The 20,788-nt window shown below is 44.1% G+C and overlaps 2 protein-coding genes across 9 annotated transcripts in view; both read right to left on the bottom strand.

Moving 5' to 3' along the window:
* The window catches only part of LOC122396887 (trichohyalin), a 99,455-nt gene that overhangs the window by 26,078 nt on the left and 52,589 nt on the right, over positions 1–20,788 (bottom strand). For 4 of the 8 annotated variants that reach the window (XM_043395622.1, XM_043395623.1, XM_043395620.1 and 1 more), the window contains one exon: positions 1,945–1,956. The exons of the other annotated variants lie outside the window; for them this stretch is intronic. In XM_043395622.1, the coding sequence (XP_043251557.1) occupies positions 1,945–1,956 (12 nt within the window). The remainder of the gene's footprint in view (positions 1–1,944; positions 1,957–20,788) is intronic. 8 annotated transcript variants of the gene reach the window in all.
* LOC122396888 (AF4/FMR2 family member lilli-like) lies at positions 266–19,223 on the bottom strand. The gene is made up of 2 exons (XM_043395629.1): positions 13,137–19,223; positions 266–9,549 (listed from the first exon to the last, which is right to left on the bottom strand). The coding sequence occupies exons 1-2, from the start codon at positions 13,383–13,385 to the stop codon at positions 8,575–8,577; spliced, it is 1,224 nt and encodes a 407-aa protein (XP_043251564.1). The 5' UTR covers positions 13,386–19,223; the 3' UTR covers positions 266–8,574.

The raw sequence follows: 20,788 nt of genomic DNA on the forward strand, positions 1-20,788 counted from the left end.
GGGTCGACGCGCGGTCAGCCGTTTCGCCAAGTTTCCGACTCGCTAATCGGTTCGCGAACTTTCCTTTCCAGAACAGATTCGCCCGGACCCTGGACTCCGGGAACTCTAAGCCTCCGAGACGATCCGTTGCGTCGCACGGTTTCGAGTTCGACGGACGCGTCCAAACCCGAGAGAACTGGACCGCGCGTAAAGATTCCACGACAAACTTCCGTTCGTTTGTTACGCGATCCGATCGTTTTCAAATTCATCGCGAAGGTTTGTCGTCGTGCCCGGCCAGGACTCGTCATACTGAGCATGCAGCGATATCGAGACCAACGATACAAAGTTACAAACAGTGTTTCCTGCGTGTACGAGAGATATATTCATACGTGTGGAGCGAGTGTTTGGAGATGGTTGCGGTCCAGGGAGCAACGGGGGCCTTGGGAATAGATTAGGACGTATTATGTATTGTGTCTCTCTCTTTATTTTCGTGTACGTACCTACTACGCTCGTCTGATCTACACTGGGGTCGGCAGGCCGCGTGAGGATCCCGTCGCGGGCTCTACGAACGAGATTCCGCGGCGGGATTGCAAGCAGAGTTACACAGCTAAACGTTTTCTAGCTAATCAACTAGTAGAGTACGCAGCGTCGAGCGGATGTCGCGGTCCTCCTTGGCAACCAACGACCCCGATGGTCCAAGTAAACGTCGCTGATCGTTACGCCTCTCGATTTAAAATTACAACGTTTTTACAGTGGAAGCAGTTGGTTGGAGAAGACAGTGTCTTGGATAAGGGGATGGTACAAGTTGACAAAGTTAAGGAATCGATAATTAGGGAAATTTGCATCTTATTCCGCTTTTTAAGTCCTGACAACGAGAAAGTACCAAGATAGTGACTGTTTACGAGGAGCTTGGTGCTTGAAATGGATCGTCGCGAATTGCTTGGACCAGAGGCTGCTCGTCCGAGGAGGACGTCCACGCATCGCTCCAACATTCTATGTCGTGCCAAGTAATAAACAACAGGTCTACGGAGAGGCGAGCGATCGGTTCCGACCGCTCGTTCCGCAAGGCGGCGTTCATCGTCTCGGGTTCCTCGGGTGTTTCTCAACGACTGCCACGGAGAACCACAGAAAAATAATATAGTAGTAAAATCTACGTGACTATCTACGATTATCGTTAGGCTGCACACACACGCACGTACGCAGGAAAGTGTCGAACGCGGGCGTTCCGTCTTCTCCGTTCTCCGTATTGTCGTCCGACGACGAACGACCGCGCCATACGCGGAGAAGGCGTCGCGCCCCGGAGATCGCTTTTGCGCGCGGTACGTGAATGATTGCGAACAGTCAGAGCAACGACTCACACCAGAGAAAGGGACAGATAAAAAAAAAGATACAGAGACAGACGTTGGGGACGGCTGATGACTTCCCGGGCGAGTTTCAACTCGAACGTGATCGTCTCCATTGGTATCACGCTGGAAGGATTCATCGTGGCTCTTGTGCGTCGATCGTACAACGAAAATTACTTCCATATTAAATCGCGATGGTTACCAATTAAGAGTATCGTCGAACTTTTAAAGTTTCGAGAGAAATTTAATGAAAGAGTTTGACAAGAGACTCGATAAACCGTTACCAGCAACGCGTAAAGTTTGACAAAGCTTACTACGAGTTATCGAATGTTAAAACCGGTTAAAGCATCGTGGACTACTTTTCGTAGAACAGTCACGGTTTCCGAAAATTGACAAAGTCAACGACATCGCGTTACTGGGTTAGAAGTCGTCCGTGAACTCGCTGACCGCCCCCAATAGACAGAAAGAGAGAGAAAGAGTGTGTGTGTGTTTTGTGTAAGAGAAAGTGTTACTACGGAACATCGAAACACTCCGTTACATAATACGGTAATCACGTAGATGGAATACGAAGGATGGGTGATGGCTTGGAAGTGCTGCTTTGTTGGGTGAAGAATATCCTTACCTCCTCAGAAAGCTAGAATATTGGGGCACCACATTTAATAATGCTTCGCTCACCACGAAGGCCGCCCAACTCCGCCTTCCTCTTTTCCAATCGTTCTCACCTTTCGACCCTTTCGCTGCTCAATTGCTGAAAAGATCTGTTCATTAAACACATTTTACCGAAAACTTTCGCGATGATCTAGCTTCCGTATGGACCACCAGCGACTATGATCAACGCTTGCTCCTAACCCCAAAGAATTATCGAAATAACGATGCACCGAAAGGGCGAAGCTGACTTTTCTATTCCCTCGTTCGAAAAAATTGCACCGAGCATCGAACAATAATATTGTTACGCCGCGATTACTGCACGTTGCTCCCGATTCCTCGGCGTTCGATCCACGGAAGGAGGAAGCTTTCGGGCAGCGCGGGCGAACGTGATCGGATTTTGTCGTTCGCTGATTTGTTTCCCTGCTAATTCCGGTCACGTACAAAATTTATTCCGTACGATCGTTAAGAGCAGTAACGTTATTAACGATCGCGGCGCGTTTCATCGACGGTCGTTACGTTATGGCCATAGAAAAGGGAATTGGACGAGTTCAGCGGAGTTGGGGACTGCCATCCATTGCCGTCTTATTGCTAACTTAGCTCTAGCTTAACTGCTAATGTACCCTTATGCCTAGACGAGTGACGAAGGGCATCGTTCGGTTTATCCACGAATTCTATTCTTTTAGCACAAACACGAAATATTATTCAAAGGTCATGTTTAACTGCCAAGTCAACAGACTTTACGTAATTATCGATCGCAAACAATAAACTGTTTAAAAGGTTCTAAATTTTACGGAAGGATAGAAGTATGAAAATTCTAGACTCGGCAGTTGAAGCGTTCACGGAGACCTCGTTGCATTTAAAACGACAATCTAAATTTCTCTAGGCGAAAAATCATCAGGCTATATTTTCTTGGATATTCTTGGATAGTCTGGCCGTTCGAGGTCACCGCTATGTCCCCTCTCGCGATGAAAATTCTGTCTCTCGAGCAGAGAGCCAGTAAAAGTTTAAATTGTGTTCCGAGCAACTTGCAACGCGGTAGGGGGAACGGACTTGAGCGGTCAATCGAATTCGCTCGGACTATACACTACCAAATTATTTCTAGTTATCGAGTTACGTTGCACGCGTCCCATGGACGAAAGATCAGCTATGGTTAAAGATCGACGAGAACAGCTATCGTAGATAGAACGTCCACGATTTAGCGAGGGAAAGACGAGAAACGCGGTGGCGTAACAGCCGAATAGTTTAAACCGAACGACCCTTTCGTTTCGTCGCTCGACAGCTGGCCAGCTACGAGCCTCGCGCAGAGGACGATGGTGATCCCGGCTTGTTCGTTTACCTTATCGATAATCGATCAACGAGAGACGACAGACAGCTAGATGATGAGTGGATGCGTCGAGTGTAACGAAACCGGAGTCATCTGCGTATCATGCAGCATGCACAAACACGACTCGCATGCGCTTCTAAGATCTCGTACTTCGTAACGCCAACGATGAATTCGTGAATGTAGGTGAAACGTCGGACGGATGGATGGTCGCACGGCGGACTAAGCGTGGTCAAACACGAACAAACACGAACAAACGCGAAACGAACGAAATCGTTCCCGCAGCCGCTGATCGGCGCGTGAACTCTCTACGATCGAACTTTGCCCGATCTCGCTACGGCCGATAGATAAACCGACGGCGAAAAGTGGTTTTCGAACGGCGTGAAGCGGACAATCGGCCGGACTAGTTTATCCAGCGGTTACCAGTCCTCCTCTGGGATTCCTTGTTATCGCTGGAACGCCGAAAATTCGACTCGATTTAAAGTTCCCTAAAGGATATCACGAGTTCGCCAAAGAGAAAACCTACAGGGCTCAGCTACCGTATTATTTATTCCCATCGTGGAAAATTCTAAATATAATTTCACCGTTTCCCTCTCTCACTCTCTACGTTTTACCGTATTTGTACTTGCCGCTAATTGCGCGTCGAGAATATTGACTTCGATCGAGTTATAGCTAAACGTTAAAGTGTCGTATATAAAATTATACGTTATACCATTTAATCCTATGGACAGTGTATATGAACACGATAATATAGATAATTTATTAATTCGAGTACTTCGTAGATTTACCGCTAGTCTCGGCGCGACGATATCAAGGAAACCCAGTCGACCTGCGAATTCCTAGATGATTCTAATAACAATCGCTAGTCTCGATGAAGAAGAGTAGTTGAGAAAAAAAATATCTCGTTTGTGCTCGTTGTCTATTGTATGAACGCGAATCTTTGTCGTATCGGGCGACAGTCGCGCAATCTCGACGAAAGCTCAAGACTTGAAATAAACAACGAACGATGCTGGAAGCTCTATCTAATGTTACGGATCTCTTTAAAAATGTTCTTCACTTCAAGTCTTTAAAATAGCCACCGATAAGACTCGTTTCGGAGTTGACGCGACCGCGCGAGCGACGCCAAAGGATCGACGCCTCCATACGAACGAGCCTGAAAATGGTGCTAGCGAGAAACAATTGTCTACCTCGCCCTACTCTCTGACGCATGCATCATGCCTGGAACGATAAATTTGCATTCGAACTCTACGCGACGAGAGAATGGCTTGCGAACGACGATGATCTCGCGATGAAACGATTCTCGACTCCTTTCGTGAACGTTATGGCCGCGATGAGACGAGTACCCTTAGCACCGACACCGTCTATGATGCTTGTCACCTAATCGAGCGATGGTCTGCGAATGAAATGATCGATGGTGGCCGGCGAAAGTCCCTTCGAAATGCTAGATTCGGGTGAAACGAATCGGGAGACGATGGAAATGAGTGTGACACGATTTTCTTTTTTTTTTTTTTTAGCAATGATTGGCTAAGTCTAAAGAGTTTATGGGCTGGATGAAGCATGTTTGTTGAAGGATAGGACTTGTGCCAACCGATCCTTTTCGTGGTCCGTGAACGTGGTGACTGTGATTTTACGCTTGTTCAGTGTCGTGGTTACCGAAAATCGAACGAAATTGATATTACGGGAGCGAGGGATATGGACAGATCGTTGCCAAATCTACCGTGAGGGCCAATAGGGGATGTTGCAGGAACCCGAGATGTCCAGAGGGATGATATTTTGGTAATTTTAGCGACGTTGAACAATGATCCTCGTAGTATGGGATGAAACGACTCTACATTGGGTGAATTTATTTATTTCGTGTGGGGTGAGTGCGTGACAAGCATGGTCGATGGCGAACGTTTATGGCAACGATGGAGAAACCAAATTTTGGGGAAATAATTTCTTTTCAACGATAAATCATAAACTGGGGTGGTAAATGTTTAACACGTGCGGAGAATTCTTTGTTCGAGACACGAACAAAAGGACAAGTGGACGAGGATAGAGGATGGGTCAAGTTGAATCAGGAAACGATTGAACGCAATCGTTCTTTCTTTCTCTCCATTCTTATTATTCACATTTTTAATCGACGTTATCTTCGTTAATTCGACTCTAGTATGATGAGTCGTCATTCTTGCCACTGATGCACCCTTTGGCCTGTACTCTGTCTGTATCGAGGAGATTGGAAAGATAGATCGTTCTAAATATGGAAGAAGGTCGGTGTTCATTTCAAGACACATAGAATCACTGAAGAGAATCGAAACTAAAGTCGGATCGGGGTTCACCGGAACGAGATTCATGGGATCCCTTGGGGTTCACCAAAGAACGTGCAACAGGGCTATTTCGGTATTTTTTTCGTTTCGACTTGTCTGCGTTTTCTTTTCACCGGTTCCTTTCGAGGCGTTCTTGTAACGCTGGTGCGGCCTCGAGGCTGTCAAGGTTTCAAGGAGAATCGTTACGCACAGGCACGGGTACACAGAGAGAAGCGACAGGGTGGCATAGAAGGTGAAAACAAAATCGTTTCTTTCCATCGGCTCTCGTATTTTGTCGTTCTTTTATGCGTGTCATTGTTATTTAGTCGTTCGATTATTGTAATTTCCAGGCTCGCGTTAGACCGTTTCGAGTCTCGTTCTTGTGTCAAGAGTCCGAAGAGGATCGGTAGAAACGTGAACGTGCTTTCGTTTAGGCTCAGTGTGGACCTTGCGAACGTAGAGTCGTCCCCAAGATGGTTAACACGTGATATTCGTCAAACATCGTCGAGGTGGAAGGAAGTCCGGAGATCGGGGATGTCCTGGTGAGCAACGCACGTCGAGTTCCGGTTGCCACGGTTCCATCCTCGGGTGGGAACACCGGGGGGAAAAGGGGGATTATCCCTGCAGGGCTAACGATTAGGGTATACCCAGCTCGACCACCGCAATTCCACGGATGCCAGAATGTCCTATGTAGCCTGCCCCGATCGTCCGATTACGGTACAAGAGAGCACAGGTCGTGTCTGAAACGTTCACTCGCGAACGTCGTTCGTTAATTTATCAATGTACAATTTAGACCTAACCCTCGATAAGGATAACCAGTCCTATCTTTTAGTAGAAAAATAAAGATTGTCGCTAACCCCCGAACGTGGGAAATCATGTATTCCGGGGCACGTAAACGATCGGAAATAGAAGGTTGAGAATTTTAACTTTCAATTCGCGTCCACGCAACGCTTCGTAATCGATACGCCTGATTTCGTTTGGTTAAGCTAGGTATAGCACCTACACAGGGGATGACACCAACATTTTGGGGACGATGGTGGACATCGAGGCGGGTTAAAACGCTCTGAGCTACGAAAATATATCGTTGGAAGCTTCTTTACTTTCCCTCGTCTACCCCACGCTCTGTACACGCACGCTTTCTTCCTCTGTTCACACGTTTCTGCAACGTCGTTTACGTTTGGTACACGCACCACGAATCTACACGTACGCCTGGCTACTTTGACACGTCCGTGATAGGACACGAGTCCTTTGGGTCGCTTCGCAGAAAAATAATTTGATAAATCTTGGACTATTCACTTCACTGAAAACTGATTTGATGATACCTCAAGCAACATTAATTTAGACTTTATTAATCTTATACCAGACTTGATGAACTTCTACAGATCCATGTGTTATTTCTACAATTTTATACAGAGACAATAATAGTTTTAAGTTATAGGGCAGTGCAGGTGGTAATAGTATTTCAAAGTAAAAATTGATCTTTATATGACTAATGCTGTACTAAAGCTTCAACTAAGAAACGTGATAATTAACACGTCGAGTTTAAATATACAAAACTATTTTCCAACCTTGAATATCTCATCGGAATCTCTTCTGCAAAGTGATCAAAAGACACGTGTCATATCATGGACGTTTCACGGAATGGCGTGCCGCGTACACGTAGCGAGACTCTAACATAATCGAAACAACTTTGTCTCCTACTAAAGACGCTCTTCTAATCAAGGTTGTACAACGTTAACATCTATAGACATCCCAGAATTCAACAACATATATCATCTTCTAAGGCCTACAGATTAGGTACGCACGGTTGCTCTCGGACTTAACACGTAGAAGCTACCGAATTGTGACTTTCTCATTGACTTTCTCTCGGAACTGCTCGAAACCCGTTGTTCCCCGTCGTCGTCGCGCGATCAAACGATTCGTCCTGGCAGGGAAGAGGCAAATGGGGATGTTGCGAGGGCTGGACGCCCAAAAAATCGCCGGGACGATCGCGGGGAAGACCGATCGATGATGGTCACGGGGATCAAGGTTGACCGCGCGGACGCGGGGAACGAACGTTGGGTTTCCCGCCGGTTCTTCTCGTACACCTACGACTTCTTAAACAGGTACAATCGAGTCAAAAAATAGAAACTCTGCTGTTCGATGAGAAATGGATGTCGGGAGGTAAAGAAAACAGGTACGCTAATGTGTATACGTGCTCGTATACGAGTCGATGAGAATCGAAACGCAGATTATCGTTCTCGATCCTCGAGGGGAAGCCTGTCGAACGACGCGGTTCACGAATAAAAAGTAGAAAAGTAAGCGTATCGTGCCTTAGACCAACGGGGGGGGGGTAGGGGTGGTTTCTTTCGAGCCATTTAGGGGTTAGGTTGTGTGTGCGTTTCGATAGCGTTAATGAAAGAAGTGGTCGTTCGATGGGGCAGCGTCGTCTTTGGTCTCACGGACTCGTATACGGCGGTCGGAAGAGAAAACGAAAGGCATCGAAGGATCCACGGGACGTTTCAACCTGAACGATTGATGACGACCACGTCGTGCAGCTTCCTGGGCGATGCGCGCTCGTTCGGCTTCATTTCCTCTCTACGGAGACTAGGTAACAGACACGTACGGCTACATGCGCCTCGACATCATTGATCACACTCTCTCTTTCTCACTGACACGCATTCTCTCTTCCTAACTCAAGCATCCGAAGACTTGAACGTCCGAATCCGGGGTTTGGGGTAGGGAAGATACCGGATCTCCGGGAGTCCGGGGTTGGCTTCTTCGCGATCGTCACGCCCCACGTCCTTGGCTCGAGGATCGGTGAAACGGACGCTCGGCCTCTGTTTCTCTCATTTTTTTTTTTTTGTCGTGAATCTCGAAACGAGACGCAAGGTATCGTGATATATCCCTTTTCTCTCGATACCTGATGAGAGATCGGGTTGTGTACTCACGCGGAGGCACCTGCGGTGCGCGAGGTCCGGCGTGACGCATCGGAGGAGAGATATCCGTTCGGGTGTCCCTAGACGGCGTCGTTCTTTTCGATGCGCACGTTGTTGATGAAGAAACTTACTTGCCGTTTGAAGTTCATGTCGTGCTTGTTGAAGGTGTGCGCGTGGAGCGCCAGCGCGCCCTGCGCCGCTGGCTCAATTTGTTTCAAGTGTTGCTGCATTTGCTGCTGATGCTGCAACTGCAGCTGATGCTGCTGTTGGTGGTGTTGATGGAGATGAGGCTGATGATGATAAGGAAGATGATGATGAAGCTGATGGAGATGATGATCGGCGTAACGATCGGTATAGGGATTGACCACGCCAGTGGTAGCGCCCGACGAGATGCCGGCCAGGCACGAGGAACCGCCCCCACCTCCTCCGCCGCTCATGATCCCACCTGTCGAACCGGCAAGTAATGAACTGGTTAATGCCGTGGACGACGAGTGACCATACGGTACCAGCGAGGTCATCACGGACGGTCCCCTGGCCAAGTCCAACGTGCCGGGCTGCTGCGAACCACCCATGGCAGTCACCAATCCCTGTCGCACTTGCGACTCAATACCTCCCGTAGCTAGCAAACTTTGCTGCTGTTGTTGTTGTTGTTGCTGTTGCTGTTGCTGTAACGCCGATTGTTGCGATTGCTGCTGCTGCTGCAGACTACCGCCGCCGCTGGGGACGGCGGTGGCTTTCAGCAGCTGTTCCCTTAGTCTACCTCCGCACTCCTTAATACGCTGTAACTCAGTCTCGAGCAACGACACCTCCTTCTCCAGGGTCTGTATACGCGCGTCTTTTGTCTCCATGATAGCCGTCAGGGTGGTGCTACCGGGCACGCCGCCTGGAACCGCCACGCTACCCCCAAGGACGGTACCGCCTGCACTTGATACGCTACCTATCCCGAGACCAGCAACTCCACCCGCCACGGCTGCTCCGGAGGACGCGGTCGAGGCGTACGCCAGCTCCAACTGCGTCTGGAGGCTCTTCAGGCTCTCGTTCGTGGCTTTGAGCTCCTTTACAACACAAGCAATAGGAGCAACGGTTACACTCGTCGACGTTCCGCCCGTCTCGTGTCTCTCTAGCGAGCGTGCGAGGGTTTTTTTTTGTTTGGATTCTTTTTTTTTTTTATTTGTAATTTATAGATTTTTTTTTTTTTTTGGTATTGTTACTGCTACATTATTTTTTTTCTTGGTGTGAAGTATACGGTGGTTCGGTAGAATGGAGATGTACTCTACGGTGGTCTGGTGCGGCTTCGCTAACGCACGAGGATCTGTCCCGTGGTTTGATGCTCGAGCTCGAACGGGGGGGGGGATTTTGGAAGCTAGGTTCGTCCACTGCACACAGGTCGTACAATATTTGCGTTTGCGCTATCGTTTCTCCTCTTTCTTTTTATCGAGGTATACGAGAAAGGAGCAGCTGTTGTTCGGGTTTGTTTTTTGTTCACGTTTCTTGACAGTGACGCTTTAATTCACGATTCGCGGGGAGCATCTTTAACGGGGGGCATCTTTAGCTACTTAAACTGTAAAAGAGTTTAATTAAAAGTTCGAACAGGATCCTTTGAATCGTTATTCCGCACAATGGGGAATTTTACATCGATCCTGTACCTTTTCCTCACCTGTTGTCTCAGCCGAGTCGAGCAATTTCAATTCAGAACAACTACATACTGCTTTTTAAATCTTCTAATCGCTATCGCAGCTTCTATGGCAAAGCCTCTGTCACTCTTAAAAGCTAGCGCAAGATGGAAAATAAAAAGTTTGCCACGAATATCTTCCCTACTTACAATTAGTCGTTAAACATAAATCCTTCAGCCAATATATATATAAATCACTAGAATTCTAATGAAAACGTTCTAAATTTCTCAAACGTCACATCGATGACGATACTACCGTCGCGTGCAGTGGAGCGGATACAAGAAAAGCAAGACCAGAACGTCTTTCTAGTTCCACACGGGACAGTCTCTCGAGGAAGCGGAAGTGGCAACGGCAGCGTCCCGGTTGACGAAAGAAAAGCGACGTTCCGCCGAGCTTCCTTCCTCCTTCGACACATCCAGACGATCGAATCTTTTGCGCTCCTTCCGAATGACCGCGTGTGCTGTATCCCGAGGCGTTCTCTTTCAAACCGTTTCTCTTATTAATTTTGTCCGTCTCTGACGAATAAGAACGATCTCTTTGCGACTCTGACGCTGCTCTCAACGGGCGGCACAGGAGCACCACCGATCACCGATGATACATATCCACGATCGTCAAGGACCGCAGCGTTCTCGATATCTAACGCGATCTCTCGATCCCGCGGACGCCGCGATCGCAAGGTCACTCTACGAGCGTTAGGCTCCTCCGGTTCTCAATTTCGACCCGTGTCACTGCGATATTACGTTGTTTACTGTCGGTTCTCCACGGCAGAAAAAGATCCTCTTGCGGACGCCGGGCGCCGCCGCAGTTCTTTCGCCCACCGCGACGTACGGCCGACATCGTTGTCCATATTTCTGCGCGCGGCGTTTCGACGACATTTTTTTTTTTTTTTACTTTTATTTACTTTTAGCCTCCGTTTCGTTTTTGCCTATCCTCTTTCCTGTTCACCGATCGTCTCGCGTCTCGTATCCCGAGGCGTCCGAGTCGCTTGCTCGTCCCGGGAGCGACGGCCAGCGAATCGGGAAACGTCGGACGAGCCTCCGTTCGCGCTAACGAACGAACGATGCACGGTCTCGTGGCTGTTATCGCGTTATACGGCTCGAAACGCGGCCACGTCGCATGGACAAGATGATCGCGAGATCAATGCGTATCCACGACTCGTACGGCTGAACGCAGCGACGCGCTCGGTGCGATGAGGATGATGAACTTGTGATCTCTGCGCGACAGGTCGAGCACTGCGGGCTGTGCTGTGATAAGTACGTGCGTGGAAGTCGAGGGGGACGCATGATTGGATTTGTGGTGTCTATGATGAGATCGGCACGTGAATCATTAAATGACGACGATTCGTGGATACGCATTTCGACGAGTGTGAGTGATTGTGTGTACGATGAATCCTAAAGGTGATCGCAGACCGTCGCTGACCGACGTGATACGCGAATGGTAAGTTTAACGTAGCTGATTCTTACGTGGAAACTGTTAATCGGTATCCCCAAGAAGCACAGAGTTGGCTTTCTTCAAAAAATGTTAATACGTTGACTGTTTGCTCACCCACGTACAGGTCTGGACGATTTTGATTCCACAAGTCGAAATTTACGGCTCTCTATTGACCCCCCAAATCACATACATATGAGCACCCTCTTTATAGCTCGATATATGTGTTTTCATTATTTAAAAACCCCATCGTTGCTCGAGAAGTACAAGCATATTAAACAAATAAAACAACTTTAACACTAAACCTACCGTTAGCATCACATGTAAATAGGAAATATATAGCAAAAATGAAAGGAGAGAATTTTCAGTTGTCTTAAAACAGTCTAATAACGTGTATTAAAAATAGTTAAACTTTACACACGTACAGTTCCGAAACTACTAGTGTTTTCTCAATAATTAAACCACTGTTGGCAGCGGTGAAGCCTCCCCTTTAAAATGCTTTTTGAATTTTGTCGATCGGACTTTCCGTTTTCGAGATATCGTAATTTATGTAAAAGGTAATTTTTCTTAATTCGACTATCTCTGTCTCCGTCTGACGCGTCGGGCCTCCTTGTCGCACGTTGACCCACTGACCGAGTGACCGAGTGACGTCACGTTTACTATTTACTACGAGTCACGTGAGTTCATTGATCTCGCGACGTAAACAAACGCTTCGGACCCTTATATCTCCGAAACTAGCCACCGCATCGACTTGAAATTAAAATCGCTATATCTCCGGAACTAATAAAGCTATCGACTTGTTCGACCGCTCATTTTAAAGGGTATTTCATCCTCTATCATATGAGCATAGAAATTGTTATTATTTACGCTATCTTTTATGTTTATTTTGGCGTTTACTTTGACCCTATATTTCTAAAAAAGATTCAGCAGTTCCTATTAATTACATTTAATTGGAAATGAGTTTAAGTTTGTATACAAACTGTTCGTATCATTATTATCCAGCTTTTTCTGCGGAACTAACTACGATATCGACTTGAAACAACATTCTATTTAATTTTTTAAATTCTAATTGTACTTGGAAAATATTGTAGAACGTTTGAGGCGTATTCCGCGATTGCAAGCACGGACAGTCAACGTGTTAACCTTAACAGTGTCACATATTAAGTGCCTAGTTCGCTTCTAACAGTCGAAATTTTAGTCTTTCATCGAATGCAGTCAAGAATTAAATCCAAGACGTTAACTCCAAGGTTTTAACGTTATTGTCAATGTATGCTAACTTCAATAAAGACTCAATATTGTTGATCCAAACGATTGTAAAATTTTTAAACGGTATTCCCAGCTTTCTTGTCACGACAAATCAATTTGAGATCGTCAGATTCGTTAATTTAGCGAGTTTAAGGGACCGGTCCTGAATCTGTCGACGCGGCCAACTGCCGGGAAATGGCGGCAGCGGAAGTTGACACGATAAGCTCGGCCTGCGATCACCCGTGGCGGGCAAAACTCAAGAGGTATAAACGGTAGAGGATAAGACAGTAGATTACGCGAGGAGAACGTCGTAGTATTATCGCATGTCGCATCAGGTCGGTGCCAAACAGTCGCAAAGTCCTTCCTTGGGCCTGGGATCGGCTCGCCTTGACGCGACTTGACGACTTTCGGACCGTCCCGCTGCTCGTGCATCGATTACGACGATTGGCCATGATAGTGGTAGTAAGTCGTGATGGGCAAGAACGTGTCTGAGACGTACAAGAACGAGAAGAGAGAGTATATATATAACTGGGCGGTAAAAACATTCAGTGAGTCACAGTGGAGATGATGATATCAAGTCAACAGAAAATTATACAGATTAATATAAATGTACAGATTTTTTTTTTTTTAAGTGGTGCATTTTGTGTATACGGAGGGTCCCATTTGTCATGGGTGCGTCAACTATGTTTGCTGCTTTCGAAAATACGAGCATACGACTAAGGTCGAAGTCAAGATGATCATGAAGTGACTTTCAAAATGAGGAAACGTGAACGAGAAGGATACGTCTTGATTTGTCATAAATAAATATCTTGTCCATTTTTGCTTCTTGACTGTTCCAATAGTCTCTCAATCTAACTTGGTTTGTACGGACTAATTTAGACATAAAGTTTGAACTATTGAACGAGGATTAATAATAGCTTCTAAGCGCGTTAACGAAAGGTCAAGCAAACATGAATACTGTACCCAGCTTTAATACTAAATTGGGAAACGATTCGACGCTAATTTTTGATTCGTTTCTGATGAACTTGGAATGAAAAAAGTAGCCTTGTAGCAATTGTACAACTTTCCCTTGGTTATATCTCATACCTTCAATAGCAGCAGAGATGTTTAAGATACTTATGACAAATGGAACTCCCTATATAAACATATATAGATAGTACGTATATATGTGTGTGACGTAAACAGGACAAACACATTCCGTATTGTAGAAAAATATACATATTTAAGAGTAACCATTCATTCGTGTATGTGTACGTACACAGACTGAGAATAAAACCTAAAATGTTTCTTTAAACTACACTCCAGAGGAAATGGTGTTGAAGCAAGCTCCTTAACTTGTATTATAAATCTTGGACTTGTGAGGATTGGAGATCGAAAAAATTCAATAAGTAGTATTTAGTCAGTTATAACTACAAACATTTTTTAATAAGTTATAACTTAAATAAACTCTCTGTAAATAAATTAATCGCACTGTATGAAAATCTAGTTCTTGATTATAAATTTTGTAAAATATTCTTTGGAAGCTTTATTATAGAAATGGCCTGGATTATAAATATTAAACTGCGATTAAGAACAGTCTGCAATTAACTATCGGCTCTTTGTAGCATAAGATTAATATCAACCAGCATCAAACGAATAGCGTTCAACACAACTTTCCGCGAAGTTAATAGTTGATGAAACATATAAGGCCCCGATTGTTGGCTCAGCCAGTGTACGCGTTACGTAAAGAATGAACTTGCACATCAAAGAAAATGATCGAATGAATATGTATTTCTTACGGGACGAATCAAAAGTCTCGCACGGCCATGTTGTTCCCCGTTCTCCAGCATCTGGGCTGATGTCCGTTCACCTCTTTCTCGTTACAGAATTCCCAACTAACAAAGCTGTGACAGGAGTACACTGAATCGACTATTCGATTCCTCAATCTATTTTCGTACTACGATTCGATTTTGACACAGGTCAAATTAAGCTTTGAAAAATTTTTTGTACTTTTATTAAAATTCAAAATTGATTTAGTCGTCAATATAAATGCAATTTAGGTTTGTATATATATTTTTCTGTCTCAACAATGGGCTCTGTTGTTACTCTAATTTAGGAATCAAACATAAACAAAAGCTTGTTCGTTATCATTAAATCAAATTTTCCAAAGTCTCTTTCAATGTATACTTTAAATTAAAAATTTTTACTAAGCAACTGTCGATCTTCCCGTGTTTCGAGCCTCCAATATTTCACAACAGTTGCTCCAAAATAATACTATTGTCTCGTTTTACAATGAATCCAGGTACTCCTCGCACAAACCATGTCATCCATCAATGGCTTACGTGATCCTGCTCATAGCATAACCGATAATCTATCTTCACCGTGACTGACGATCCAGTCATCGATGCTAAATCTTGTCTCAGTGGAGCACAGTGAAAGCGGTGAACGTGCATTGATTTCGATGCACGCCTCGACTAATCAGATCGGTCCAATTTAAACTATTCGTGTCGACAATGACACGAATTCCCACAGTCGGTGAATATGACTCGATTTTAGAGAAAATCTGTGCACGGTGCGTCGCGGTGCAACGAAAAAATTGTTGCCTCTGTTCCTACACGCGCGTCCATTGTATATTTTCCCGAGTTTCTGAATTAATTCACTACAACATTACTTTTCACGCCTGAGTTTGTTGCTTCTTTCGAACATCGAATTGAAAATTATTTTCCGATCCAAAGTTCCGTCTGAGAACGTCGTTTATTATAAATTTCGAGGAGATCTATGCGAATTTGGCAGAGGGTTGATCATCGAGCAGGAAAATACGCAATCCACGCGACGCGTGTGGGTTAGGCGTGACTTTTGACTCGAGTTCCGCCATTTGTGTGGCATACATACCGTGGCATTCTCGAAGGCACGATCTCCAGCAGGTGTACATGTACAACATATACACGCCCACGTAATATGTACGCATACGCGTTGTTTTCTATCGTAGGTGTGACATAATATTTGACAGAGATCATAGATTTCGCGCAAAGGGACTCGTCGAGATTCTCGAGTCGATGGTGTTTGGTGCTAGAGAAAATCTATTTCTCTTGATCGCAAAAGTAAGTAAAATTGTCATATTCATTGCAACCTCGCCCTTTCATTTTCCTCGTGAAAATATGATATTTATTTCCAGGAATAATAGAACGATACTTTATATTTTTCTCATCTAGATACATGCAACTTGCTTGGATACAGCAGACTAGAGCATTGCCTCGCTTTTTTGCAATCAAATTGAAACTATCAGCTTTCATACAGATAGGTTTGGACGAGACTTTGTTCTCGAAACTGGTCGAGCTGAAATGGGCCGCTCAAATAGGATTTTAATTCTAGAAGTGACTATTACAATAGTGGAATATTGTACACACTATTTATTTTTGTTAATAGACTGTAGAAAAGCGCTCGTGTTATCCAATATTTGATAAAATGATTTCTTTTAAAACTCTACTTTTACTTACTTTGTATGATTATGATTTAAAGATTACGTATAGGTGTACTATTGCAGAAAAAAAGCAGTGGTAATAGTGATTCAGTTTGCAAGTGTCCCTAACTCATATTGATGCAAGAAACGAGGCAGTACTGTATTTTTTATTTAACTTTATTCTGCATAAACCGTCCATAAGTATGATTGCAACTATTCTGTATGTCGTTGTATAATTTTGGAAAATAAAAATTAAAACTGAAAAGAGTGCAAAGTTGAAGGTAAATATAAAGTAAAGTCTTTCAATTTTAGAAGCAACGGAAAATGTGATACCTTTATATAGATCTACTTTTTTAATGCGTTAAAATAGCAAATTTATACGAAAAAGGTCAGGTAACTTCGAGGGTAGTTTCATCCAAAATGTTTAAGACAACAGTCTACAGCTCTGAATCTATTACACATTTTTCAATGAAAAAATTCGTGTAACTTCGTAAGATGTGTGCAAGTAATGGTGCAAAATGTTAAATCGATATTTCAAACAGTTTTCCATTTATAAAATTCCGTTCTTGAGCAGGTAGTTGTCGAAAGGTACAAAAATGATCAAAGTTCGATTAATTATTACACGTAAACCACACATATTACACATCCAACGTTCCATGTACCATAATACTCGACGATGCAAATAGTTCTGAAAGGTTAGCGTTATTCAGATTCCCGGGTGCAATTGAACTTATGGACGGTAATGCTTCTCGATACCTATGCATACCTAAATTATTCAATCCTAAATGTATTCGAGCGCCCGGACGCAGAAACGATTTTAAATAGCATTGAATACCAGCATCGATCGAAAGACCTCTTTTCCTTCGATCAATGATTGCCTTGGTTCGGATTTAGCACCAAACGCCTCTCGTTTCGTCATCGATCCCGTCCGATTGCGCGAAATTCCTTCGATGGCTGACGCAAAGCAACGTTGGAGAATCGGTAGAGGGCATCGACGGTCACTTCGTCCAAACTAATCGATCAGCTTACGCGGTGTTCGACATGGACGTGGGGAAGTCTGGGACGAGGGGCACGGAGGCGTGTGTGTCTGTTTCCCTTCGTTTCGATCGATTAGAATCGTGATTAACGTGTGATCAGTGTACCTGTTGGTTCCTCCCTGGCAGGGCCTGGATCAGGGAAGAGGTCACGTGCATGTCTTCGGGCCACTAATTTCGGAGTATGTCGTGGAGACTCGAGGAGACTTAAACCGTGGTGATTCGTGATGATGGTGTTCGGATGTTGTTGATGATGATGATGGTTTTCATGGCGGTGGTACATGATGATTCGCGATGATGGCTGATCATGTGCGTGGTTGTTTTTAGTAGTTGTTGTTGTTAGAACTGAGGTGAGTGACGAAGGGGGCGGATGCGGGCGTGATATCTCCCCCCGTTAGGGGTTGCTAAACGTCTTATCACCTACACATCCAAAGCAGCTCATTCCACGCATTCCAATCGCAGCACTTTTTGTTCTTTTTGTATATATATATATATATATTTTTTTTTTTTATGTTATATATTATTTATCACCGCAATACGGTTCGTACGGTTATCCTTTACTGTTATTTTTTTTTTATCTGTAATTTTTTTTTTCCGTGTGTGTATTCTCTGTACTCTCCCCGATCAGCGTCCGACTTCCGGAAGTCCTTGTCGACGTCTCGTATTGTCGTCGTTCGATCCGCAGGGTGCAAAGAGAAAGGCAGAAGAAGAGTAAGAGGCAGACAAAGAAATAAAGACAGAAATCACGTGGGGACGGGGACGAGAACCGGAAACGAAGGAGACTCTGTGCACTTGCGTATCCCGTTTTCTAGGAGACTGATTCCTGGCGCATGCTATGTCAAGGATACATACACGCATTGACATACTTCATGGACGTCTGGTCGCGTCGATTTATTTTGCCATACGTTTACGACCGAGTCTGGCCAACTGGGGTTCAATTAATTACGAATCTCTCGCTCGGAACACGAAGCACTCGACGATCGATTCGATCGAAACAAAAGACGAAGCTAAGAAGCATGCATCGTTAAAATCATATCTTCGTTCGGCGTCTGCTCGATACTTCCATAAAAGTTCCTTCTACTTTGCTTCCGATGAAATTAACTGTTCAATGAAAACAAGTCTCCCTTTAAAACTGAAAATTTTCCATCGAATGTGATTATCAATATTTTGGCTCCTTCGATAATGATATTAATGAGTAATATTTTTTAGCATTTAGGGCATTGAAATGATCTTGTTTTAAGCCATCTATGTTTTGAATGATCCCAAATATTCAATTTAGCGTCGAAGGGATATATATTCGAATTCGAACGTTTTGGAACATTGTGTGCAACTACAATATTTTTCGAACTCTCTCGTCGTTCTGGAGATATTTCAATGGGAGAGAAAAATATGCAATTTTTTTAAAGGGCATATATTTTAAATTGACCCTAAACTAAAAGTGGTTTTGTATTACTTTCATCACAATTTATATAATATATGAAAACATTATCTAAATTTTCGAATTTGCAACTGTTTTTTGTTAGTTCTAAAAAATATTACTTGTTATTAATATAATATCAGGAAGGTGGGTAAATAGAGGTCGTAAAGTAACGATGTTATTCGTTTTTGCGTTTATTTGAACGGTTCGACCATCTTTTTTCATTCACTCAAAAAATAATATTAATCGATATAAAATGTTAAGTATGTAATAACCTTGGAATCAACTGTACCTAATTAATCCTGAATATTTCGTTTTAGATAGACAAAAATTAATTTAACTTGTGACCTGTTTTGCAGCTAATATTTCACCAAATTAAATAGCTTATTTTTATCCATCGAAACAGAAGCAACAAAAGTTTCATCCAAATTGGATAAAAATAGTGAAAATTGTAAACACACATATTTAAAATTCTATGTTAATATCAATTACATATCATGGTTGTATCCTTTTGACTTATTTTTTCCATTCCAACTAAAATGAAATGGGCACAAAAAATGCTCTACTTATTATATAAGTGACACAGAGAATGTTCGATTAACAATCAAATAGAATTAATTAGATACTATAAATGTTATTATTGTCGTACAAATTACTTCCGAAGAGGGTCACGGAAAAGTGGTCGAACCGTTCAAGTAAACTATTTCTCTCTTTCCTTGACTCGTGGCATCACGGTCGCTGCAATAATTTTTCTTTTACACACGAAACGATTTCCCAAACGAAAACTATCACGTTTCTCTGACAGGACGTTCGCAGCAAAACCAAGCAGAGAAGAAGATCGTTCGAGATCGATTGGGATTCTACGTGCAACAAAATCCACGGGCAAAATAAAAGCTGCAGAAGAATCCACGATTCTCTAAACGACGTTGGCGGTAACGATTCGTCTGTTTCGCAGTACAGAGACTACGCCATACGGTCCCGTGACCGGAATATCGTTATCGTCTCGCGAACGTGTCGTTGAATGCGAACAAAAATCCGTATACTCGACGATCGCGAGCGGTTTCTCCGAGGATGAAGTATGTCATTCGTCGATAGGAATTGGCTGGATCGTAACGTCGTGGTCGGAGAGAGAGTGAGGTGAAAAATCAAGGCCCCGGGCGTGAGAGGATGCAGCTAAAATTGACGGAAAAAAATTCCGGTGACGAGACAGGCCATTATTGGGGTGCTGGTGCATTGTTTGATCATCGTTCGATGTCTCGCCCTCGGAGCCCGACACCTGGCTCCGTCGACGGAGTGGAAGGGTGCACAGTGGCCCGGTGCACGCTCCCGGTGCAAGAAAATAGAGAGAAAGAAAGAATAAGAGAAGTGACGATGAGATACACGTCGGGTAAAGTCGACGCGCGCTCTGTCCGGCTCGTACCGAGTTGGGCCCCTCTAACGGAGCTGAAAGGATCAGTCCCGTGTACTGTACGCGGAAAGAAAGATCAGTCCCGAGCCACCGGAACAGTGGACGGTGTTAAAAAATTTTCAAGTTGATCGAAAACAATTTTTGCGACGTGCCTGACCATTGCTCTCTTTCTCTACTTGGGCAGACGTCCAGACGAATAAATTTGGAACTCCAATAAAAAGATGTTATCTTTTCTACTCTTTTTTTATATAAAGAAGCCTACCTTTCTCTGTGTATACTCTGGAAGATAGGAGATTATGTCCAATGACATTTAACTGTCTCAGTTTATAAGAAGATTACACTATGACCAATCAGGCCTGATGGCCACTTTCCCGTCTACGTTTTCTGATCTTCGATTACGATTACACGGTAACTATAATTGCGAATCGTTGATCGGATTACATTTTATTCAACTACGATCGCAGACCCAATAAGAGCTGATTAAAATGACCGACCTAATGCGAGCATTTCCAGTAACGATCTTCCTTTAATTGTTGCACAGTCGCAGATTCGATCGAAACGTCCGACCCAATACGATTGGCAATTCCTTCCAGGACTGATCTTTCTTCCCCCCGACTATACGAATGATTCTCTGTCCTCTTTTGTGCGAC

The sequence above is a fragment of the Colletes gigas genome, unplaced genomic scaffold, assembly GCF_013123115.1.
Source record: "Colletes gigas isolate AHSC1104 unplaced genomic scaffold, ASM1312311v1 Colletes_gigas_Sc00008, whole genome shotgun sequence".
Taxonomy (NCBI): Eukaryota; Metazoa; Arthropoda; class Insecta; order Hymenoptera; family Colletidae; genus Colletes; species Colletes gigas.